Source organism: Lagopus muta, chromosome 14, assembly GCF_023343835.1.
Source record: "Lagopus muta isolate bLagMut1 chromosome 14, bLagMut1 primary, whole genome shotgun sequence".
NCBI classification, from domain to species: domain Eukaryota; kingdom Metazoa; phylum Chordata; class Aves; order Galliformes; family Phasianidae; genus Lagopus; species Lagopus muta.
This window is the reverse complement of record NC_064446.1, coordinates 16,836,902-16,861,665: the sequence shown is the minus strand read 5'-3', so window position 1 is coordinate 16,861,665 and position 24,764 is coordinate 16,836,902. Positions and strand designations below refer to the sequence as shown.

The 24,764-nt window shown below is 48.4% G+C and overlaps 2 protein-coding genes across 2 annotated transcripts; one reads left to right on the top strand and one right to left on the bottom strand.

The window, feature by feature from the left end:
* Positions 1-1,415: 1,415 nt before the first annotated feature.
* On the bottom strand, positions 1,416-15,469 carry NDFIP1 (Nedd4 family interacting protein 1). The gene is made up of 8 exons (XM_048960751.1): positions 15,306-15,469; positions 8,134-8,221; positions 6,865-6,995; positions 5,930-6,017; positions 5,604-5,728; positions 4,874-4,940; positions 4,169-4,274; positions 1,416-2,388 (listed from the first exon to the last, which is right to left on the bottom strand). Exons 1-7 carry the CDS (start codon positions 15,342-15,344, stop codon positions 4,171-4,173), a joined length of 642 nt encoding a protein of 213 aa, XP_048816708.1. The 5' UTR covers positions 15,345-15,469; the 3' UTR covers positions 1,416-2,388; positions 4,169-4,170.
* Positions 15,470-19,790: 4,321 nt separating this feature from the next.
* GNPDA1 (glucosamine-6-phosphate deaminase 1) lies at positions 19,791-24,445 on the top strand. The gene is made up of 6 exons (XM_048960696.1): positions 19,791-19,989; positions 20,066-20,167; positions 21,099-21,281; positions 21,880-22,064; positions 22,733-22,907; positions 23,197-24,445. Exons 1-6 carry the CDS (start codon positions 19,866-19,868, stop codon positions 23,292-23,294), a joined length of 867 nt encoding a protein of 288 aa, XP_048816653.1. The 5' UTR covers positions 19,791-19,865; the 3' UTR covers positions 23,295-24,445.
* Positions 24,446-24,764: the final 319 nt, after the last annotated feature.

Genomic DNA, 24,764 nt, shown 5'->3' with positions numbered 1-24,764 from the left:
ACGTGCTGATGTCAGAGGGCTGAGGACACGGCCGGGCCCAGCAGCTCCCAGCACAACGCATCCATCCTCGGCCGCAGGGGGCCGGCAGGACAGGCCAGCACTGCCCTGCAGCACTGCCAGCAGTGTGAGCAGCAGCCCAGCCCTCAGCCCAGATGTGCTAACAAGCAGAGTTCAAGAATTCCCCAATGGAAACGTTATGTGAGACAAAGAGCATTTTCACCGTGGCACACGGGGCACAAAGCATCCTGCGAGATGGGGGCTCCGTGCGTTTCCTCCTCCACCAACCCCTGGCAATAGTTCCAATTTAAAAACTGCTGCAAGGTTACCCTCTGGAAGTTACTTTGCAATAGATCCAAGAAGACTTCAGGTCCCAGGAACCACAGGGGCAGACACATCCCTGCTACAGACGTCGGCTTTGCAGGTGCTGGGTGGGAGAGCTGTGGAACGGACAGAGAAGGCCAGCTGGAAATACGCTTCCCACCACCCAGCAGGTCCTCACAGCACAGCACCTCCAGATCCTGTCTGAACACAGAGCTTTATGCTGCTGCAAAGGGAAGGCAGACTGGCTGCTACAGGGCAGCTGGGACAAAGGGATCCAGCGAGCACACAGGGCCACAGCTGTGGCACACAGTGTCTGGGCTGGCAGACCCAAGGCAGCTGTCTGAGCACGGAGTCTCTCAGCCCTCACCAAACACAGATGTGGGCTTCTTCAAACCCTGCCACCACCCCCCCTCTTCCACAGGGCATCCCTCCCTGCCCGTGGTCCTTGAAAAGAATGGCTGGAAGTGTTTGTATAGGACAGCTGAGCTCTAGGTGTCTGCAGCACCAGGCCACCGAATGACGAGAAACAGGAATGCCAAATATTCCGGTTCTCCAAATGCATAAGACCAAATAAGGCCCATATGCCAAGAGAATAAACAGAAGGCTGATCTACCAAGTTTGGGCAAATGTGCCTCAGTGCTCCAGATTTTGTCCTGCGGGATGAACTCAGTAATTCCCTCTGCACACACGTATTTAAAAAGGAAGTTCCCACTGACCCCCATCTATCGCTCTGCCCAACTGCCTGGATGTCAGGAGCAGACATTTGTGAAGTTCAGCCTTGAAACAAACTATGATTTAATCATTTCATAAAGCAGATAGCTTACATGAGACCGAGAAAAACCCAGCGCTCCCAAAATCTACGGCATTGCTGTCTCCTGAGCTGACAGAGAAAGAGACCAATGCTGCAAACCAGCCTGGGGATGGCAAACCTGGATACAAAAAGGAAGAGACAGGCCCTGGAGTGGAGGAAGAGTCACATCTGCATCACGCCTTCCGTGCAGCTGTGATGAAATTCCTGCAGGAAACCTGCAATGGGGATCAAGAACCAGATGCAATCGAGCACCGAAACTCAATTAAACACTGATCTACAGCAAAAATTGCTACATAAGTGACATTTATTAATGTTCTGCTGTATTTACAGTTTTAACATAGTAAAACTCCGAAGTGAATTACCACTTGGCAGAAAGCACAAAAGTGGACATTAAATCTACATTTATAATGCATCAGAATCTCTGCTAACACAAATTATAAACGCAAGTTACAGGTACGTTAGGAGTCGTCTCAAAAGTCCAAAGCCAAAGGAAAAGAAGGCCTTTATTTTGCAAGATATTTTTTATACAAAGTTGCAGTGTGACCTTTCATCTTTACACTACCAACGTGTACTGTGAAAATCCCTAGTTAGTCCAAAAAGTAGGCAGTACGAAAGTATACTACAACACTGAGATACCAGAGGCTATTAGAAAATTAATACTTGTGCCACCTTCACAATAAGACTCTCCCACTTCATTACACCTCTCGGCTCCGTGCTGCAGAGCCCAGCTTTCCCTCTCATGCAGGCAGCGCAGGTAGTGATGGCAGCAGAAAGGTGTGTAACCATAGCAATGCCATCACTTCAGCTTTGGAGATCATCCCTTCAGGGCAGTCAGCATTACTCACACTGCACACCACGGGCCGGAGTCCCAACCTGCTGCCAGGATGCAGAACGAAACAAAGCAAGCCTGTCCCCTGCTGGCTACGGGGCACAGCTCATGCTACCCAAACGACTACAGATACTAGATAAGGCTTCATTAGCACGTCACAGACTCGACTGCAGTAGCTTTTGCAAACATTAGCCACTAACGATTTAATGATTACAGAATTCCGCATTAATTATTAAAATTTTACACCTAGAAACAAATAGAAAGAAATGCTTCTCCTTTTTTTTTTTCAACAGTACTTTATTTATTTCTTTTAAAGCAGGTGATTATTTTTTCTTCTGTCTCAGAGTCTTGATTCACTTCCTGCAGGTGTCCTGTCACTTCTTGAGGGAGAATTCACTCACACAGGAAGACATTTGCCAGAAAACATCTGTTGGAGAAGGATATTAAATATTGAACCTACAGTGAGATTGCTATTTCAGACAGCAGAAGGATGTGGCTCACAAAGAGCGCAGGATATCGGGGGGCTTATGAGGGAGCTCAGCACACAATGACAGGACTAAAACACAAGTGATCACTCAGCTCTGCCTTCTCCTCACGCCCTGCAGCGGAAAGCTGATCTGAGAACCAGGCAGTGAACATGCAAGTCTTCTGTGGCTTCCTCTCCTCAGAAGTTTGGATTAAAGATCCCCAGTGAAAGCATTTTAGCAGGCCATTTCCTCAGTATCTCCAAAGGAGTGCTTTCTGAAAGCTCTCAGGTGCCCAAAAATAAATGGATAAACAACAGTTTAAAACAAAGACACCACACCTCCATCCTTACATGCAGGGAGTTAAGAAAGGTCTCCAAAATTATTTCAAATTCTGAATCATAGAATGACAGAATCAAATACAAGAAAGGCCTCTGGAACAAGAATGCTCCACGTGGTCCCTATGATAAATGAAAAAGTTTCAAGTTGAAGTAAAATGAAATTCAGTGAGAACAAGCGACAGGTGACCAGCTGATGCTTAAATACTGGCACTGTGTGAGCACACAGCCCAGGGAAGTGATGCTCATGGTGACTCAGCAGGAATTCCAGAGGATGTTACAAATCCTGGACGTCAACAGAAAAGCCCACTGTAAGCCAGTAACTTTGTTAAACAGAACAGGAACACAAATAAATGGGCTGAAGAGCTATTTTTACACACCATCCTCAGCAGGCAAAGCTGTGAAACGCTGCACAATGCTTGTTGCTTGTTCCACGTAACGTGCTCCTGCTGCAGAACAGAAACTAAGCAGTCTTAAGCAATCTGCAGCTTCTAACAAAGGGAAAGCGCATCTGAAACATTAAGCCTTGGTTTCAAATTCTGAACAATTTAATGAGCCCAATTTAAAGCTGGGCTTTGTTTGCTCTCCTCATACCACTGTCCCAGCTGCAACTGCTTCAACCCCGTCTTGGGGAAATAGAGTGTGATTACAGGATTTCTGAAGGGAGCATCATGTTGCACCCACCATCTGGGAAGCAAACTATTCGGGGATTTCCTTCCCCTCAGGGAGGGACAGTTAATGCAAGGCCATTATCTGCTGTAAGCAGGAAATTGTGCTATAAGGGTTTGACTACTTAAGCCTTCCTTTAAAGTCCCATTAGGAAGGGAGCAATGCTCGAGCTCAGCCTTAAAGAAAAGACTTTCAGGCATTCAGGCTTTTGGAAAACACTCAGGTAGGGCAGTGCTCAAGTACACAGCAGTGGTTTTCAAAGAGAAACGGTGGGCAAGAATTGAATTTCTTCATGAACTTGGCAGGAAATTCAAAGTACACACAAAATTCAGACAAGTTGTTCTTTTTGGTACACAAACCAGGCTGGCACAGCTTTCTAACCACATTTTGTGACCTTTGCTCATGCTTAGAACATAGCACATGTTTCAGGCACGTCACTCACTCAGGAAGATGCCTGTCACAGCGCAAGGCCAAGATTCTGTTTGCACAAATCTAATCTAATGAACTCAAAATTCTTCAAAGGAAAAACCCAGCACAAAATGTCAGATATTCCTCTGCTCCCACCAACACAGTCTGGATGCTGTCCCTCTGCAGAAACAGGAGCTGTGTGTGGGATACCAAGAAATAACTGTTCCCTGCTGCCTTGCATTCTAAGAATTCTGATGCAAAGGAAAGTCACTAAATTAAGTTTAAAATGAAACAGAAAAAAAAAAAATCACGAAAGCAGAAAGTTTACCTTTAGTAAATAAAGAGAACTCTGGTTCTGGGGAGAGTGGAAAAAGTATCAGGCATCTTCCTAACCTTTGCATAATTAATAAATCCTCTGAGAAACAGCAGAAATCCTAGATGGAAGAAACACAATTGTGTAGTTAATAAAGATTTTGCTTCTGCAATTAGAGAAGCAGCAAATCAACTCACTGTTAATAACACAGAACCACCTGAGTTGCTGGGATGCACAACAGCTGTCTGATACAAGAACTTCTCTTGCACCACTGGTGCCTCCTCTTTCAATATTGTGCAACCTCAAAACCAAATTTCCCTCAGCCCATCACAAAACCTTTCATCCAAAATTAGATCTAGTCTTTGGATTAGATCTAGTCGCTTCCAATGGAGGGAAAAAAAAATAATGAAAGAAAGATCACAACTCACTCAACAGCAGGCACAACATCACTTACTATAAATTGAAATATATTTTTCTCTTCTTTTTTCCTTCCAGGTGATAAATGAGACACCACCCCCCAGAGTTACAACAAAAAGACAGTGCTTATGTGGACCTCTAACACCTAGAATGCATGCAGGAAGAGCACCCTGAGGGTTACATTTTGGTCTTACACCTGCACATAAATATTTTAGTAGCCAGTACTGCTATGCTCCCAAAGGGCCTCAGTGCACCTTACAGAGTTCTAAGCATGCACTCCTTCCCCCAGAACAAAACACTTACCTAGTACAAGGAACACCCACCAAAGCCAATACTGACCATCAAAGTAACCAGGAAAATAGGTGGAGAACTGGGGAAAGAAAAAAAAATAATCGCACAAGTTAGAGCACACAGCAGTGTCTGCACCTAAATCTATTTTCAAGCTGTCTGCATATGCAGTCCCTAGTAAGGAAAATAACATGAATAGCTTCTTGCCACCTGTGCCACAAGCGTGTCACACCAGAGGGCACCAGCGAGCTGCTGCAGCCATGTGACAGCACCACTGCGCTTCCTCCAGCAGGAAAACAAACCTCCAGAGCCCTGTCTCCCTTCCCATCGGTGACCACAGTGACCTCACACTTCAGAGAAATCGCATTTCCAAAGTAGCACCTAAAGAGCATCACACGAGTGAGATGCACCACTAAGCTGAATGCAGGGCTGGCTTCATCTGGATGCTGTTCCATGAAGGTCGGATCGCTGCCGTGCCCAGCACACAAACACTCCTGATGTGGCAGATATCCTCGGGGGTGCAGTTTGCCACCTCCTTTATTACAGTAATGATCCCACCATATGAACTCATAAACCAGACAGAACGACAGTAAAGCTCTGTCCTCAGTGAACAAGAAGCTGAAAATCCATTTCAGTGTAAAAAATAAAAAGTTAAATTTGCCAGAAATAACATTTACATTTAAGTGAAACAAAAAGGAGTCAGGAAAAAACAAGCAGTACCAGTACGTGTTTCTGCACAGCTTACCCTGACAATAAGGATCCATTTGATGAGAGACAGCCCAAATCCAGAGATGGCTCCATACCGCCCTGCAGCTGAAGTAGTCAGACAGAAAGACAGGAAAAATCCAATCCAGTTGAAGAGGAATGCCACTAAGAAAGGAAGAGAAAAGCAGCAGATCAAGTCCTCTTTATATTCCAAGAAGGGAAAAAAAAAAAGAAAAAAAAAAGTACAAAAACCTTAAAATTGGCACAATTTTTTTTTTCTTTGGTGCCTCATAAACCTAAGTGTGAAAACAACACCAGCTATTTTGGGCTGCTGACTTACAAAAATAAGTTGCACCATGTACTTACTGAAGAAAGTTAGCATGAAAATGCCATCATTTCCTATCCTCAGCTGGTCACTGTCATCAAAGTCATCCCGTGTCACAAAGTCCTCCTCCTGCAAATCAAAGGGAAAGGCAACACAAACGCATTCAAGTCAGCCCAATCCATACAGCAAACCCACATCTGCACCTGCTTCTGCAAGACAGGGTCAGCAAAGCACACAGCCCTCAGAGCAGTGTGCAATACAAGGATACAAAGTGCTCAGTTCACACTCAAAGAAACTCCTTTTGGGGAAGATATTCCTAAATCTCAGAAGGCTACGAGTGCAAGCAGAGAAAAACCCCAAGGCATGCTATATTAAATCCTTAGCAGTGTTTTCTATATCTTAATACAGGCATGCTCTTGTCCTCGCTAAAAGAATTCCCCCACTCATCAGAAAAATACACTTCTCATCTTAATGAGTAATTTGGCTTTCATAAAGAACTATAAGGAACTGTGGGCATTTAATGCTATTGGGGTGGGGGACCACGATGAACAAAAGGTAATGTTGACAAAGGAAATTTAAAAAATGAAAAACATGTACTCTGATAGGGGGAATGGTTTTCTCACCCTTGCATCACTGCCCTGTGGTAAAGTCAGCTCAGTAAGCAGCAGGAGCACTGAGAGTATATACATGAGATGGCTGAATAATTAATCCTGAATTCCTTTAAAAATAAAAAACCCACACAAAAGTGCATGGAGATACAGCACACCACCTCTGTCAGCTTGCCAAACTAACCTGGACAGCATTACTTCATAGCTGCCCAGAGGAGAATTTAAAACCTCGCACCTCAGAACTCTTGGGAGTGTGTAATACCACTGCCCTAAAAGGCTGAGGAACAAGAGGCAGGACACTTGATAAGCAGGACTTAAAGAGAAATCCTACACAGATGTGAAGGATCCAGGCAGCCAAGTGTACTCACTCTTCCAGGAACCAAGGGAATTGTGGCTTCAGCCTTGGTTCTCTCTGCCTCATCGTAACTAGGCAGCGTTGTGGCCACGTTGTAAGATGGAGGCTTCGGAAATCCTGACTCATCCTTGTAGTCAAAATAAGCTGCAAAGCAAAAGTTATACAACAGGTAACCTGTGTGCTCCCCAACTCCACAGTGGGAACAAAAAGCATTTCAGAAGCCCTCAAAAGACCTCAGGATCCCGACTGTTAAGCTCTCATCCCCTCCCCACCCTTTTAGCCTCCTGCCATCCCAGAATACAAAGTGAAAGACACAGGAACATCTTATCTCATACAAAGTAATACGCAGAGCACTACTTCAACAAGCCCAGCTCTACTTATTTTTAAAGCAATGACACATGCATCTCTCCTTCAGTAAAACAGAAGCAGTTTTATTTATGAATCCCAAACAGTCTGAGTCAAAAGAAGAATCGCTCTGAGCCTCAGATTGCTGGCAAGCAATGTTTCCAGAGAAAGACTCCTAACAGTTTTTTTGACGCAGGGAATGGACTGGGACAAAAACCAAAGCACATTTCTGAGCCCCAATCTCTTAGGCACACCAAGGAATCAGAACTAATCGGGGCATCTTCACAATGAGTGTGCTGAGGCAGGATATCCAACAGTCAGCTTTAGAAACAGCCCTCCAACTTCTAGCCAAAGCTGGCTGGCTACTGGAAATACTGACTCGCATCTGATTCACAAATCTTCTGTAAAGTCAACTACAGAAGTTCTGGAGGGGAAAAATGAAAAGATTTACCTAAGTTAAAGCACACCGATACAGAACCAGCACAAAGAAAATCTCTTTTGCTCAAAGCTGTTAGTGAGATATATGACAGTACGATGATTCAGAAGCATAACCTTATGACCAAGTTCTTAGTTACTGAAAACTGCAGAAATCATGAATTCTTTAATCCCTTTTAAGTAACAAATCCTTTTTGGAAGGAGTACAGTAGCCAAATAACAAGAGGGAACCACAAAGCCTCACAGCACTTTGATCTTAACTGCCTTCAATCAACTCAGAACGCTGTGCAATGTAACTGAACAGCACTTTACAGGATGACATCAGATGAATGCAGCCAAAATGCATATTCTAAACCACAAGTAACAATAGTGCCTCTGGATCAATTCTGATCCTTCGTCGCCTTGGTAAGGATAATGCAATGCCATCTGTCAATGCAGAGAACAATTAAGGAGGTAAGAAAGAACAGAGCAAACCCAACTCCTTCCTCTCTGCTGCACTTACCTGTATTCTCTGCAGAAATGCTGCTGTAGGGCGGAGGGGCATCACTGACCACTGGTGCAGCCTCACCTGGCTCCTCTTCGTTCTGCAGCTAAACAGACCACACAAGAGAGGTTAAACGGGTGCCCCATGGTCTGTGGAACTGCCCCCCGAGTTTTAAGTGCACATGGCAGCCTCTTCTGGAACAAGACAGCTCTGTGGCATTGTGGAGCATTCCAGCAGTTCCTCGCTTTGCTCCAAAGAGCTCCCAGTTGATCTAAAAGCACATTAAAATGATTTCACGTCCACACACACCTGGACTTCAACCTAGCACAGCACACACCTATCAGTACCTCTCCATTTCCCCAGCACTTCCCAAGGATCCTCAGCTCACACCGTGAGCTCACAACTGCATCTGCTTTAGCTGAGGAAATAACAGGAGACAACAGATTGCACTGCTGCCCCTGGTTTGTAGCAGATACAAGGTGCATGTAAATATGACTCTTGCAATTTTTCCTCACCCCTTCACAATGTATGACTTCAGAGAAGACGGTGTGCTTTGTGCACCGTGCTTCCCACATTCCCACAGCTTGGTATAAATACCCCTGCAGCTTATCAGCAGTGCAGCATCCCCTGCATGACCCAGGTATGCCAACTCCAGCTCCAACTCCAGAGAAGCTGACGAGGGCAAACCAGATGGGCTGAAAACAGAACACACCAGAACAGAGCTTACAAATCAGCTGCTACCTGATTTATTTTTCTTGTTCCACTTCTCATCAACAAAGAAATTAACTCTTTACACAGAAAGACAATTCATTTCAGAAAAGCATGTTGGGACTCAGCCCTCACAGGGAGATGCCATCACTGCTACTCCAGTGCTAAGCAACAGCAGCTCCTCCCATAACATCTTCAGCCACTCCTCCTGCACACTGGCACTAATGTTCTTGAAGCCATTTGCTCTCTTCTCTTTGGAGAGACACTTCTGGCATCTTCTGAAGTTGGCACTCAAGTCCTTGCCAAGCATTTACTGCTCAGGGAGCTGGCAGTTCTGTTTTGCTTGTACAGCTTACCAGGAAAACAAAAAAATGGCCCACATGCGTACAAGAAGGTCTCACTTACACCTAACTGCACTGCACCTTCTTTTTCCTTTCAGTAGCTCAGATCAAAGGCTCAGACTGCATCCACGTCCTCGTTAAAATCAAAGCCCAAACCTCTTCAGTTAGATGCAATCCATTGGACACCTGCTTCCCAACAGCTGCATGAACTGCATGACACCCATCCCAGTGAGCAGGCGAGCATCCATTGCTGGGCCTTCCCAGCCACCAAGTGACAGCTGCAGCATCCCCTGCATGAGCCAGGTATGCCAACTACAGCTTTGATCAGAGAAGCTGACGAAGGCAAACCAGATGGGCCAGCTGCACACTCGTGTGCACATGGAACAATTAACCAAGGGTCCAAGGGCTGCTGCCACCTCCCCACTGACTGCTGCGTCATGCGGGAGAAGGCGAGCTGGCCTTACTGCTAGCTCCAAACCACCACAGGTCAAGTAATGACATCAAACACGCAGTTACTTCTACTTCGTAAAATTGAGCTAGAGGCTCTCTAAGGTAAGCAGTTATAGGAAACAGATTTGCCTTTTAATGGACAAGGTACACAAATGCCTTCCAGCCTTTTTAATGATTCCAGGCATCTAAAATTCAACTAAGTGCTTATTAGCAAAACAGTGAGGGTTCATGTGACAGGAAGAATGAATCACCAGGTCTCACGTGGCACAACACGGCCCTGCTGCTCTCGCCTTGCATTTTCCACCCAGGCTGAGGCGGGCACCCAGCACCCAGCACTGTGCTGTGGGGGGGCTGCAGGCAACCTCCCTCTGTGCCGCTGCTGGGAGCCTTCAGATCCCAGAGAATCTGACTGAGGCCGGGTTTGAACACAGCCTGTTTTGCTGAGGCTGCCAGGTGTTCTTTCTTTGCTCCTCAGATGGAGCTCAGCTTTTAAAGTGTGAGTCTCCCATTTGCTGCATTGAAAGTAGGCCGTATTTACACAGTGTGCACACTTATTAAAACAAGAGCTTGGCTGAGATTAGTTTTTCATCTGATTACCAAATGCCAGGAAGTTGTCCCTGAGTCTTACCCTGTTCCATCAGACATTTACTTCCCAACCAACAAAAGCCACCAGCAGTGCAGCTCTGAGCGGGGTGCTGCTGCTGCCCCACTTTGCCAGTGCAGAAACGTGCAGCACAGCAGCACTAAAGTTCTAAACTTAAAGGACATTTTTAAATGTTTCCATGCAAGTTTGTTTCCTCTTCCAAACTCTGTACGCTCAGCACGCTGCCTGCTGGCATTGCTCTGCATCTTTATTAATGTTTGCATGCAGCCCATTCCCAGCTTTGTCTCAGCCATGCACAGTCAGCAATGCATCGGCTCAGCAGTGCTCACTGCAGTTCAGTTCTGATTCGTGTGCTGGCACACCAGGTAGTGCTGCACGAAATCCTACTGAGGATCCAAGTGAAGGCAACCCTGATCAGGTCTCATTTTGGTTGTTACTATGGTTTCTGTGGGATTTCAGAAAGGCAGCTAATTAGGTTAATAACAACAAAAGAATCAATGTAGATATATATACGTTTTAAAGGTGTCAGGGTTGATTTTTCAGAATGATGGAATCACAACCTCTGCAAACCAATACGAGCAATGTTAAATGCTAACTAGATGATCATTAAGGTCCCTTCCAACCTAAGACCAAAAAAAAAACAAACAAAAAACAACCACCCACATCATTCCTGAAATAGGAAGTACTCCAGCAGGTCAACTTTCTAATCCCATTGCAATGCCCCTTACTTTTTTCCTTTTGTATCTTCAGCCTTTGGGACACAAATAAAAGCTGCTGCCCAGCCCAAAGAAGATACCTCCTTTTATTCAGCTACATTTCCCCTGACTCTGATTTGAAATCCTGACTTGCACCCAATCCAGTTTTAGGTTCCTCTAACTTCATATCAGCTTATAATCAGCAGGAGTAACGACAAGCCATTAGACAAGCCAACCCACACACACCAACCCTCGGCAGCCCTCTCCTAGAGGAGCAGGTAACTCTTCTCCCCAAAGCTCTGGCAGGTCACTGACCTGCATTACAGCAGTGCACAGAGCTGCTTGTTACACTTGCACCCGGAGGTGCACACCACAAGGACACAAGGCCCTTCCCTCACGCTGCTGTTCAGGCTGCACAGCTGTGCCTTGCACCACACTGCATGCATCCAGCACTGCTCAGCACAGCTGCTGCCCTCCGAAATGCCATCCATGGCCTCCAGGGAGCTGCTCCTCACCGACTCACCACAGAAACACCCCCAGTGCTGCGAAGCACTGCTCCCATTCCCCCACCTCTGCTCACCCAGAGCACTGTGCTGCTTTGCCCAAGCCACCAACAAGCACGTCAGGCAGAACACACCTCTGCTGGGACCGTCCTCTGTCTGCGTGCTCGATGGCTGAAGCCATCACAAGAAGCTGGTTTCCATCTTAGGGAGCCAGAGTTACCTTTCCTGCACCTACCAAAGCACAAAGCCCTGCTGCAATTTTTAGGACCACACTAACATCCTCCTGGACGCTAACAGGTCACAGAAAGAATTCAGCCTAAGAGTCCAGCAAAATACTGATACCTAAGATAATATTTAAAACAGACTTCTGCCTGCAAGGCTGCATTCTGCTGCTGCACAAGTTTTGCAGTGATACTGTCGGTATAGCACTCTTTCCCAAGTCCTTTAACCTTTAGAGAATGAATTTATTTTAATTCTACAGCTACACAGAATCACCAAAATCTTGCAAACCCACCTGAGAGGTGTGGTTGCCTGCAGAAGGTGCTGTTTCAGAACAAAGCAGTACATATCTACCAAGAGCCAGCTGGAACAAGTGCTGCGTTGCACAGAGGCAGCACAGCTTCACCCCAAATCCTGGCTCCCACCGGGTGCAGAGCAACGCGAGCAGTGGTGTGAGAAAACTGTGACTCATTTCTGTAAGACTCTACTGCTCTTATGGCCAAAGAACACCTCAGTTCCATTCATCTACGTGCACAAAAGGAAAAAGAAGAAACCAACCTGCCCTTTCTTTATTTCCTTACCATTCTCACCAATTGCAGGTATCTTCAGGCAGCACATCTTCTGCAAGCACCAAACAGCTCCCAAGGAAATGAATAGCCAGGATACCACTAATTCTATCTGCTAATGTTTCAAGATATGGGATATTCTGCACACCCACCGCAACTGAAAAATCAAATATGAGCCTAATGTAAGCACTAGCTGGCAACTGATGTCTCCTTTCCTATTTCACTTCAGTCTTCCCAGGCAGAACGCAAGCACTGCAGTCCTCCATGGATTCCAAACGTACTCTCCTATCTTAGGCAGCATATTTCTTCTGCAGTTCCACCAAAGGAAAGCCAAACAAACGGAGAAATCTTTCTTTACATTTCCCATAGACACCTCCCATAACAAAATGATTCATGATCCATGTAGGCCTCCAACAAGTGGAACTGGAAGAAATACCACTTAAAAAGGAGTATGTTAGTATTATTTAACACACCCACCATTTTCTAGGTGGGTTTACATTACTCATATACATCACATATATCTTCAAATGCCTCCAGTAAAAAGCAGTTAACACAGAGTGTAAATAAACCTATTAAAAGCCTAAGTATTTTTTCCAGAACAGAGACTACTTTCAGCTCTAAGCACAAAACACAGCTCTGCCACTGAACTCACAGTCCAGGGGATACGCTGAAAAGGCTTTAAGCCACCTAAACCCAGCAACACCCTGCACAGCCTTCCCAAAAGCGAGTCCAAACTGCAACGCCATCAGCCCCAGTCCTTCTGGGACACAGACTGCTGCGTGCTGCAGCCTGCCCTGCTCCCCAGCACCCCATCCCACCTCTCTGCCCTGCACCGAGGGACAGAACCAGCCGCCTGCTGCTGCCCAGCTCCACACCCCCAGCACAGCAGGGCACACCTCCTTCCATGGGTTTTGCCTTAGCTTCGTCTGCGCTTCCTCAGTGCGCTCAGCCAGACCACCGCAGCACTCAGAGGCGTAATCGCAGGCTATTTTCTGTTAGATTACCTAATGCCTGAATAAAGCACGAGGGCTGAAGATTACAGAAAACTGGCTTCAGAAAATAAACCCTGTGCCGTAAGCACCTCTTTAACACAGCACGTACAGAGGAACAGACACAGGTGGTGGAACAGGCTGCGGGGGGATGCACAGCCCGTGCGCCCACACAGGCCTGCAAGGAAGAACACGCGGGTTTTGAACTCAGATGCTCATTTATTTCTGCTGCCCTCTGTGCTCAGTTTTCTGTGTTTTTTCTCTGAAAAAAAACCTTTTCTCTGTTTTTTTGAGAACGCACACACTCAGGGGATCCCAGCTCTCATGCTCTGTTCCCACACACGCGGATCCACACACAAAACCCTCATGGAGATGGACGTTAAGCTGCCATGCAGACAGGGCAGCACATTCAGCTGCAGGCGAGCTGCCCAATGATGGGTCAACCGCCACCGATGCATTATCCCCTCCCAAAAATAAAAGTTCAAGATTGATAATTTTCAGTTCTCTTTCATTGCTTCATACTCCAGTAACTCAAAAGATTAAATGAGCGTATTGGTAATTTCCACACACTGCCTACACTTACAGACCCTGCATTCAGCTCCAGCCCTTACAGCTATCAATCCTTTACAAATACTTCTCTGGCAGAAATTTTAGTTGGACATCTGTACATGCAGTGAGATTCAGTATCTAAAAACCACAACATGTTCACATTGGAGAGGTTCTCCCACCCCCTCTAAACATCAGCTCTACATCTCCAGTTTCACAGCACGCATGGATTCTCTGGAGCAGGGCAAGCATGAGGAACCAATAACGTGCTTGACAACAGCACAAATACCAGAGTTCTGACAGAGGGCAAGGGGGGAAAAAAAAGCAACTTTTAAACAGTCCAGCGAAGTAATTCCATCTGTATGTTTCTCATTCTGCAATCAATTACAGCTGTCTTTCCCTGGGACCTCGTCTTTAGCAGAACAAATCCTCTGGGGCGCAGGCTGCCTCTCTAATCTCTGCTGTACCACGCAGAGCTGTGCTCTACAGCAGTAACAGGGTCTGTTACATGTCTGCCCCACGTGTGAGTGAGATCTGGTGAAATGACAGCTTTCCACATTTCTCTTAAGGGAATCAGCAGCGTTCTTATCAGTCAGGTCTGGAGTGTCACCGAGAACAAGGCAGCATAAGCTGAACGATGCTCCTGTCACATATCTTCATGAACTCAAGACGACAGGACACAAAACCAGACCCCTTTGTAATTGACATTTACAAGGAGGATTCTCAGGGCTGACAGACAGGCAATTAGCAAAGAAAACCGGTTATTTGTAGCCAACATGGCTGAGAAGAGCAACAAAGAAAGAGATTTGTCTCTGTGAGTGAAGACATTTGTGTTCTACTGGAAAAAAACAGCAAGTTTTACTTAACTTTTACAAATCTAGCGTGCCAAAACCAGTGATGTCCAGCTGCAAGGCCGAGCCCAGCACTCTGTCCTACGAGAAGCCGCACCCGGTATTCTGAGGAGAGCACACAGCCACCAAACGGCACCAGCACACAGCCACAGCCCAGCAGCTTCTCCGAGGAGCACCAACAGCAGGTGCCCACACTTCTGGGGCATTTCTCCCCCTCACTGCGAGCTGGGAGGTCTCCGCTCCGCAGCCCGCAGCACAGGGCCGGGCTCACGCCGCCCGCTGCTGCCTGCGACTGGGATGGGCTCCCATCCTACGGGAGGCAGGGAAGGAAGAACGCACCGAGCGCACCCGGGAGCTCCGCAAGCACGCAATCCGGCCTAGGGGGATTTCAACGCGGGCCGAGAGCACCGCGCCGAGCACGAGAAACAAAATTAACGCTCACTCCAAGACGGTACAGAACGACCTCACCGCCGGGAAGCACCCGCGCGGAGCCGGCCGGCCGCAGCACGGCGGAAGGGCGGCATCCCGGCAAGGTCACCGCCGTGCCGCCAGCAGCGCGGGGATGGGCGGCGCTCCGCCGCCAGCAGCCCGGCCGCGCCGTGCCGCGCCTCGCCCTGCAGCGGCCTCCGGAGCCCGGATCGGCGCCGAGGCCCCGCGCTCTCCTTACGGCCCCCCCCGCAGCCTCCCGCGCGGCCCAAGGAGCCCCTGCGCCCCTCACCTGCTGGTAGCGGCCGCTGCCGGGCTCGGCGGCCGCCATGGCGCTGGGAGGGCGAGGGCTGAGCGGGCGGCGGGGGCTCGGCGCTGCCCGGCCGCCTCCCGACGGGCGCTGCTGAAGCGGAGGCCGCGCAGCCGGGGCCTCTTCGCTGCGGCTCCGCTCCCGCCCTCCCTCCGCCCGTCACGCTCGGTCGCGCCCTCCTCCCGCCCCGCCCCACCCCGCCCCGCCCCGCCGGCAGCCGGAGGCCTCGGGCCCGGGAGGAACCGGCGGCCCCGCTGGGCCTGGCGGTGCTGCGGTTGCTGTGCGGAGATTTCCACAGCTAGCGATCCGAAATTCACGGCGCCCCACGCTGGAGATGGGCGCCGCCTTCACGGCCCGCTGGGAGTAGGCTGTGCGAACGGCTGCCCTGGGGCTGGGCACAGAATCACGGAACGGCGAGTTGGAAGGGACCCGTAAAGATCGCCCAATCCACCCCTGAGGCCGCACGGGGCCGCCCAAAGCCGAGCCCTGTGTTGAGAGCGCTGCCCAAACGCTCCCTGAGCTCGGCAGCCCCAGTGCCATCCCATGCCCCGTCCCAGGGCTGTACCGCCCTCTCCGTTAATGTCCGTGTCAGTTCCCAACGTGATGCCCTCCCAGCTGCTCCCAGCACACACACGTGTGGCACTGCAGCAGAAGCTACCCCGAAATGCTGGCCAGCTGCTCAGGAGGTGCCACGAAATCCCGAATATCCACATCAAGCAGATGGTGCTGCAGACCCAAAGCCTCCCAGAGTAAGCACTCGTCTGAAATCACGCTGGGTTATACATTTGTTTATTCTGATTTTTTGATTTTTTTTTTTTTTTTTTTTTTTTTTTTTTGCATTTAATGTTACATGGGTTGAGAGATTTTCACCCTTGTTCTGTGCTTGCACAGTTCATCTGTGGTTGGACTTGGGCAGAACCACCCTCATCTGTCCCTAAGGTTGATAAGACTTAAATATATCTGCTTTAGGATGAGGAGGGCTGAATCAGCCCTGCTGGGATTCTGAGCTGCCAATTCAGAGAAAGAGTTTAAATCTGAGGACATGGTCCTGAACTGCAAACTCTGTCATAAATGAATGATTACAGCTCTGTGTTCAGTACCATGCTCAGGCTGGGATCTGTTCTGTATTCCTCACAGGACTGGATAGCTCACCCTAGCCCTAAAGAGATGGGTGAACATTGCCGTTCTCCTAAGGGACAGACAGGAATTGTAAAGGACTTTAGCCAAGAAGAACCTCCAAGAGAGGCTCCTGAGAAATGCTGTAGGCATGAGGAGAATGCAAGTTTCTTGCAAGAAAAACACCTTTGAAGGAGTTGGAGTGAGAGCTGAAGGCACTGTCACACTGTTTCCCCTTTCCACAAGATTCACAGTTTGCACTGAGAATCTCCTTTGCACTAAGAAGCTGTCCTGATGACGTGCGTGGATTTGCTGTCGAGGTAGGATTATATCCCTAAGTATAGCTACAGCCACAGCAGTAATTAGCTGTACACTGATTGACTTGGACATCTGAAAGACTAAAACCAGACACAACCTGTGCATACCCTCAGAAAAAATGCTGGACAGTATCCTAAAGAGATGGTAAAACAGTTTGTGCCACAGTCATTAGCCAGAGGCATATCACCCCCTAATTAGGCCAACTAGCCTGAGCACGGCTGACATGGGGAGCTGATGGCAATTTCTTCCAGCTGCTCTCTGTGTGTTTGTTTTATTTTACAAGGGACAGCAGCTAAGATGATGCTGTGGTTACAGTGCATGACTGGTTCTGCTTTCATTTCCTGCATGGTTTTAGGCAAATCACTTCATACCTCTGCATTTTCTAAATCTTCCTCCAATACAAAATGTCTTCTCTCCCAAGAGATGCTCTGAAGCTTGAACTCATTGCTTTTCGGTGACTTCCGTGTGGGATATGCTGTGAAAGCATTTGAAAGCAATTGAAAATGTTAGAGGGCTGCAGTATGGTGAGTCTCCTGAAACCCCTACGCTCCACAAGCGTTACTTTGATTATGGTGTATGACTGAACAACAAAGAGGGCACTTTTAATCTATGCTTTCTAACAATATTGAACAAACTAAATGATAAAGCTTGGGGGGAGGTGGGGGGGAGGGCTAAGCTAGACTTGTTTAAATAAGGAATAAGCAAGACATTAAAACTTAGCTCTTCCTTGCTATCTTTATAGCAATAAATGATTCACCTAAGAAAAAATTGAAGACAAATGTTTGCGTGAGTTAATGGATCAAATGATACCTCTGAAGCTCTCCACTGTAATAGCTTAATCATCTGCAAACAGGCTGCAACTGGCAGGCTGAGAAAAAATGGTGGCAGAGTGTTGTTCATGTAAATAAAGCCTGCACTGTCTGCCATTACAGAGCTGGCCTCAAGGAAGATGGAAACTTCACCAGGAGTCTCATCCAAAGACTGCTGGCATCAGCAGAAACTTCACTGTGCTGCCCAAAGACACGCAGTGGAGTGCTGTGAGCTGTATTCTTCAGTGCCAGCAGCTGCTGGTAGTGCTCATTGGCTCTGGAATCTGGGCAATGGTGGGAGGAGCTGGGCAGCAAGCAGGGCTTGTGGAAAAGGGCAGCTCCCTGCAGGTCCATCCACCCGGGAATCCAGTTTCTCCTTTCCTCATGAACAGGAGAGTGAAGGCAGGTGAGATGCGCACGAGCAGGAAATGCTGGCAGATGGCGGGCCTTTAGGAGCTGCTTTAATTATGGGAATTGAAGAGAAATTTATGCACATAAAATTTTAATTGTTGCTTTTTTCAGAAGGGGAAAAAAAAAAAAAAAACTAACAGTGCTCCAAAGCAGCCCCTGATAGCAAAAGCTCTGGTCTGTGTGAACTGCTGACTCTAATCACTTCAAGGCAGAGAAAAAGAAAATGCTGTGCTTGTTAGAACCCCCTGGTTCTGCAGGGAAGTGTTTGTTTCCTTCCATCTGCTGCTTTTGCTGGGAAGGAAAATCAGCTTGTTCAGACACCAGGAAGTTCTTCAACATTTCAACAGCGAGCTGAGAATGCAGAAACAGCAACACGCATAAATAATCATACCTAAAAATATCCTGCATTCCAGTCACACGTATAACCCAGCCCTGGAGCCATTTCCTCAGCATCAGCAGGCTGCCTGAAGCACGCAGATCCATGGGACGTGGGCAGGACGGGGCAGCTGTGGCAGCACATGCACGTGCCTGCCTCTGCGCGCTGTTGTGGTTTGTTCCTCCCAACAAAACATATTTTTTTGTTTGGTTGGTTGTTCTTGGGGTTTTGTTTTTGTTTTTGTTTTTTTACTGGGATGACTCTGCTGTCTTTGTGCACTGCTCCTGCCAAAGCTGCTTGCAAAAGGGGTCAGAGCAAGAGTGAAGACTGTTTGCAGTGCACAGAGACGCACTGAATTTCAGCCAAACGCCTTTGCAAAGTTCAGCGCTGGCCCTGGGGCTCTGTTAGCAGCACGGTGTGGTGCAGCTTCATCCAGCTCTGACCTGTGCTGCTGAAACCAGCTGGGCTGTAATTGCTGCCCGGTGCACGGGACCGATGGGTGTATTGCACTGACCAGTGGGAACAGCAGGAAAGCTGTCTCACCCGGAGCCACGGGGCGGGCGACAGCCTGTGGAAAAGCCTCATCTCAGAACACTGCGTGACTCTCAGCTCTTTGCCCAGCACTGCAGCCGCGGAAATACTTCTGTGCTCGCTGGATAACTGCTGCTGATGGAAACACACCGCACTTTCCATTTTTTTTTAGTCTCTGTGGCCTAAAACTCTTCCTGAGCTCAACCACAACCATCTGTGGCCCATCACAGCCGTCACTCTCCAGCCAAGCGCAAACCAAGCCAGCAGCTCTCAGCGCTCAGATGAGGCAGCATCGGCAGCACTCAGCCTTACCAGGTCATTTAAATTATTAAAATAAGCAGGAGCTGTGTGGGATGGGTGCTAGAAAGCAGTTTGTATTTCATTCTTCCTTTCTAATGAAAGCAGAAAGCCGTCTGACTTTGAAAGAAGAGCTTTTGCACCTCAACAAACCTCATACCTCTGAGCAAGGCTGCAAGGCGAGGTCGGGCACGTTCCTGTCACAGCGTGAAGAGAGCCGGAGCGGTGGAAGGAAGAAGGAAAGGAGGGAAAGGAAGGAAAGAAGGAAGGTCACTTTGGGGGGGCGGCAGCACCGTGCCGCTCGGTGCCGGAGCAGCGCGCAGGGGTTGCAAGCAGCCGGCCGCCGGTCTGACTGCGGGAGGCGGAGCGCAGCGCGGCCGCGGAGCCGTAGCTCATCATTTGTATTTATTTGCACAGACCTCTCACAGCCTGAACGCCTCGTTACTGGGCGCGCTGAACTGCTTCCCTCTGCGCTGATTCTACAGTTACCACGGAAGCGCTCTGAGATAAACTGAGAACCGGGTTGTGCCACCACGGCCGCCACCGCCCGCCCGCAGCCGTCGGGCAGAACTCGCGCGCACAGCGCTCTGCGCGCCGCGGAGCCGGGCTGACCGCCCACAGCGGGGCGGGGCGGGAGCGGCACTAAAATGGCGGCGTAGGGGCGGCGCTCCGCCCGGCCTCGCCATGAAGCTCATCATCCAGGAGACGTACGAGCGGGCGAGCGAGTGGGCCGCCAAGTACATCCGCAACCGCATCGTCCACTTCGCGCCCGGCCCCGGCCGCTTCTTCACGTTGGGGCTGCCCACAGGTGGGTGGCGGCGGGACCGGGCGGGTTGTGAGGGGCTGACGGCCGGACGGGCTGACGGCATGGCGTGTGTCCGCAGGCAGCACGCCGCTGGGCTGCTACAGAAAGCTGGTGGAGTACTACAAAAACGGGGACCTGTCCTTCAAGTACGTGAAAACCTTCAACATGGACGAGTACGTAGGTGAGTGGTTCGCGCGCACCCCTTGCAGCCGGGATGCAGCGGGCGCTCCGCGCTGTGCCCTGGGGCTCGGAAGCAGAGCGAGGGCGGGACGAAACGCGCATCGCCAGAGGGACGCGATGGGCGCCGTGTGAAACCCGCGTGAAGCAGCGCGATGTCTGACCCGCACCGCACAGCCGGCCGGGTGCTGAGCGGCCGAGGATCCCGTTATCGCTGTAAGCGGAGATAACGGCTGCCGCTTTGCACCTTTGCACCCGGGCTGTGGAGCCGGCCCCGCAGGCGGCCCCAGCGCTGTGATAGCGGAGGGACGGTTCGCTCTGGGAGCTGTGCTGAAATGGGCTCTTCAGAAGGATGGCTGGAGGGAACCAAGAGCTCCAAAGGTGAAAAACTTGCAGGGTAATTATTTGCCAGTGATAAGTTATATACTGAGCAAGAAGTTTTTCCGTAAGCAGTTCAGCAGTGTCAGGAAATGGGCAGTTATGTGGGTTTGCAGCGTTCGAGGAGAAAACTGAAAGCGGTAGGTTATTTCCCAGACTTCTCTGTTGTTTTTTAAATCATTTTTGCTAATGCCAACTGGGAGGTGGGCTGGAAAGGCAGTAAGAGGTGAGGCGCAGCGCATCCCTGCTCTTCTGGAACATCTGCTGTGTGTTAATACAAGGACACAGAACCACAGAATCACATTATGGTTGAAGAGGACCATCATGATAACCCAGTTTCAGCCCCCCTGCTGAGTGCGGGGTTGCCAAACGTTAGGCATGGTTGGTGTAATTTTACTTATTTGAGGAAGCAAAACTTCTGAAAGTTGAGGGAGTTCTATAAGACAGATGGAGAAAACAGCTCTGTTGCCAGAGGCACCACAAGCCTGTGTAGGTGTTCTGCATTACAGGTGATGTTTTTCTGGCTGGTCCCAGCCCTGTGCGTGCTCTGTCAACAGGTCTCCCGAGGGACCATCCGGAAAGTTACCACTCCTTCATGTGGAACAACTTCTTCAAGCATGTTGATATCTCGGCAGAAAACGTTCACATTTTGGATGGAAATGCAGCTGATCTACAGGCGGAGTGTGATGCGTTTGAGGATAAAATCAGAGCAGCTGGAGGAATTGAACTCTTTGTTGGAGGTGAACACTTGAAGGACTGGCAGTCTCTATGCACTGTCTTTCCTCCATCTCTCTTATTTATTATCTGGAGAAGACAAATAAGTCCAGGGGATGTGCAGTGAAGGCACCCCGTACACTTTTACTGAGTGCTCGTGTGTGCTGGTAGCCTTGTTGTCTGACATCTCATTCCCCTGCTTAAATGTTTGAATTCAGGAAGGGAATTGCTCACAAGGTGGTGAGCTGGAGAACCAGGCAGGGCTTGAATTTTATCCACTACAAAATGTGTTACAATAATTAGGGTAACAGGAAGCTGCTAGAAATAGTTATAGCCAACACAAGCAAGCTTTCCCCATCAGTTTGCCTTTAGATTCTGCTATATACTTTGCTTTATTGTTGTCCCAGTGCAACTGAGAAAGTCTCTGACTTCATAAGGAGCTTTTGCTACCATTACTTACAGGAGCAAATTTGAGCTACAACAGAGAAATTGGAAGCATGTTTCTCAGATCTGTGTCTATTCTGGGGGGCGCTGAATGGCTCTGTAACAGGAGTGCTGCTGGTTCTGTTTCCTACAAAAACCATTTCAGCCAGTGACCTGCTTCTCAAACTGTCTCTGTCACAGGTATTGGCCCTGATGGTCACATCGCCTTCAATGAGCCTGGATCAAGTTTGGTGTCTAGGACGCGAGTGAAGACCTTGGCTATGGACACTATACTGGCTAATGCCAGGTTTTTTGATGGTGACCTCTCCAAAGTCCCCACGATGGCTTTGACAGTTGGAGTAGGCACTGTCATGGATGCCAGAGAGGTTAGGAAAACAACAGACACTGCATACAGCAGCTCTAGAGCAGGGCTTTCTGAAATAACTGACGGTCATCTTGGAGCAGTTATGCACCCTGCTGGTGTAAACCAGCCCACGTTTTTCCTGCCACAGACAGCTGAACACAGTCTTCCTTTCTTGCATCCTGTACCACTACAGAAAGGCTCTTAATCTGCTTAATCTGCTTTCCAGTTGTTTTTTTTTTTTTTTTTTTTTTTCTCTACTAACCCTAACATTTGTGGAACCCTGCAGTACAGTTGTGATTGCAGGGAGCTGGAAGGGCTTTTGGAGAATGGCTTCAGTTAAGGAGCTCATCTGGTGAAATAGCTGCAAGAACCCCTGTCTGACTCAATCTTATACCAGATGATGAAAGGCAAATGGAATAGCTTTTCACTGCACCTACACCTTGATTTGTACAAGTTAAGTCTGTATGTAGGTGCCTAATGGGAGCTCAAAGTGTCCAAATCCCTAAAATTAGCCTCCAGGCTATGATAAATAAAATGTAGCTAAAGCAAACAGAACTTGTGACTGACTTCTGGGGGCATGACAGACCTTACTCCCCATTAGGGACTGGGCAGCTCTTTATTAGTTGGTGTGGGTTTGCTCTCAGCAAGTCTTCTGGACTCTAACTGCCACCTTCTTGCCTTGGAATCCAGGTGATGATTCTCATCACAGGAGCCCACAAAGCCTTTGCTTTGTACAAAGCCATCGAGGAAGGTGTCAACCACATGTGGACAGTATCTGCCTTCCAGCAGCACCCCCAGACCGTGTTTGTGTGTGACGAGGATGCTACGCTGGAACTGAAAGTTAAGACAGTGAAGTACTTTAAAGGTGAGTCTGTGACCAGGGCGGGCAGTGGTTGCACTTCTTTTTTCAGTGGCAGAAGCCATGATTTTTGTTAAATGCTTGTTTAATCTCCCAAAAACTCCCAAAAGAGAACACTCTTCCCAGACAGCAGCTGAAACGTAGAGCACTGAGGCTGTCAGTCACTTCTCACTTATCTCTGTGGCTGTGGGACAAAGGAGCACAGATTTGACTAACCTAATTTCATCAGCATGCAATGAATGAAAATTTTGCTTTATTATGTGTACTGAAGTCATCTTTTTACTTGCCACATCAGGTTTAATGCTGGTTCATAACAAGCTCGTGGAACCCTTATACAGCATGAAGGAGACAGAAGCACAAAGAAGCCACTCTAAGAAGCCTTACAGTGATTAATCTCTCACTGCCTAGAGTAACTCTGAGCCATCTTTTTATGTAGAAAACCAGCTGCAAAGAAAGGGAATTGCTGCAGAAATTCATCTTGTCTTTGTTCTTCAATTAGCAAGTACCTGCTTTAATTAAGCAAACGAGGATGTGATCCACTGCGCTGTGTTCCACAAATCTCCACCAATGCATTCTCTGAAGGCAAAACCAGTGGAGAATCAGTTGTTTAAGCAAAGAGGCAGTTATAATTGTTTGGACTGGAGGCACCAAACACAAATGTGATCACTTTGGAATGTATTCTTTGCAGTTCTGTCAAACACATCTGTGTGTCACTGCCCCTCAAAATGCTCCTACGTTATACTCCCATAAAACGGGAATGGTTCTTGTTCAGCCCAGAGAAGGGAAAGTATCAGCACAGCTTAACAGTAGCCTGCTTCATAGCTATGAGTAAGCCATCTAGAAATAGAAACAGTGCTCCACTGCAGTGCACAGGAGGAGAGATAAGGGACAGTGGGGCACGAACTGAAATGACATCGACATTGGATATAATGAGAACGTTTCCCTGTGAGGACAGCCCAGGCAGAGGAGACAGTTACAGTTCCACAGAGGTGTGCAGTCTCAATCTGATGGAAGTTTTCAGGACCAAACTGCCCTGGCTGAGCCCAGCATGGAGCCAGATGTAAGGAGATCCCAACAAAAGGGATGCAGCAATTCCCAGTGCAGTGCCATTAATGCAGTGAATGGTTGGCTCACAAATCTGTGATTTTCTTTGTTGCCACAATTCTAAAAGAGGCCTTATACATTCAGTTACGAGGTACAACTTTATATGCAGTGGTGCTTTATGATCTTCAGCAGGGTAGATTTCTTCACAACAAACATAAATTCTGTTTGTGCTCCTCAGTGCTCTGTGACTGGTGTTGGGCAGAGCCTGAGGCAGCGAGTTCTCTCTCCATTTCATGTGCTTCCAGGAAATGTCAGGTAATCCTCAAAGGAAACGTTCTGTTCCCTGAGCTCAGCGTGTGCTTAATTACAAAGCGCCCCCACAGAGGTGGGCAAGAGCCTGAACAGCCAAGGCCCATTTGGTCCTTCTGTTGTAAGATCTAAACAAGATCAGTGCAAGCCAGACTGGGGAGCATGCGTTGTCTTTGTCCAAGAAGTTTGTTATAGAGCTGTTCATCTATAACTTTCTACAGTAAAAGTGTTATTTTTCTCCAGTTGCTCTGACTGTACGTGTTGCTTGGTTTCTCTGCGAAACATGGAACAACTTACGTGTCTGAATGGGAGCTGTGATGGCATATTTGAGTAGCAGCAACAAAGCCCAAAAGGGTGTGTTGTTCTGAACAAGGCTTTCTGTCACCCAGAACCAAGAACTGGAAGAAGTAGCTGCTGTGGCTGCATACCTTAAGGGCCCAACTCCTTGGCTGCTCTCTGCTGGTAGGCATCCCACACAACCGGCCGGGCAGGCAGTGGCTGGCTGTTTCC

Bases quoted from the DNA above. Each gene is read 5' to 3' on its own strand.
- NDFIP1 (XM_048960751.1), bottom strand. From the start codon at position 15,344: ATGGCGGCCGCCGAGCCCGGCAGCGGCCGCTACCAGCAG. The intron at 6,996-8,133 runs GTAAGTGCAGCA...TTTGCTTTGCAG, and splicing joins CATTTCTGCAGAGAATACAG to CTTATTTTGACTACAAGGAT. The intron at 4,275-4,873 runs GTAAGTGTTTTG...TCTTCCATCTAG, and splicing joins GTGGGTGTTCCTTGTACTAG to GATTTCTGCTGTTTCTCAGA.
- GNPDA1 (XM_048960696.1), top strand. From the start codon at position 19,866: ATGAAGCTCATCATCCAGGAGACGTACGAGCGGGCGAGCGAGTGGGCC. The intron at 19,990-20,065 runs GTGGGTGGCGGC...GTGTGTCCGCAG, and splicing joins CACGTTGGGGCTGCCCACAG to GCAGCACGCCGCTGGGCTGC. The intron at 20,168-21,098 runs GTGAGTGGTTCG...CTCTGTCAACAG, and splicing joins CAACATGGACGAGTACGTAG to GTCTCCCGAGGGACCATCCG.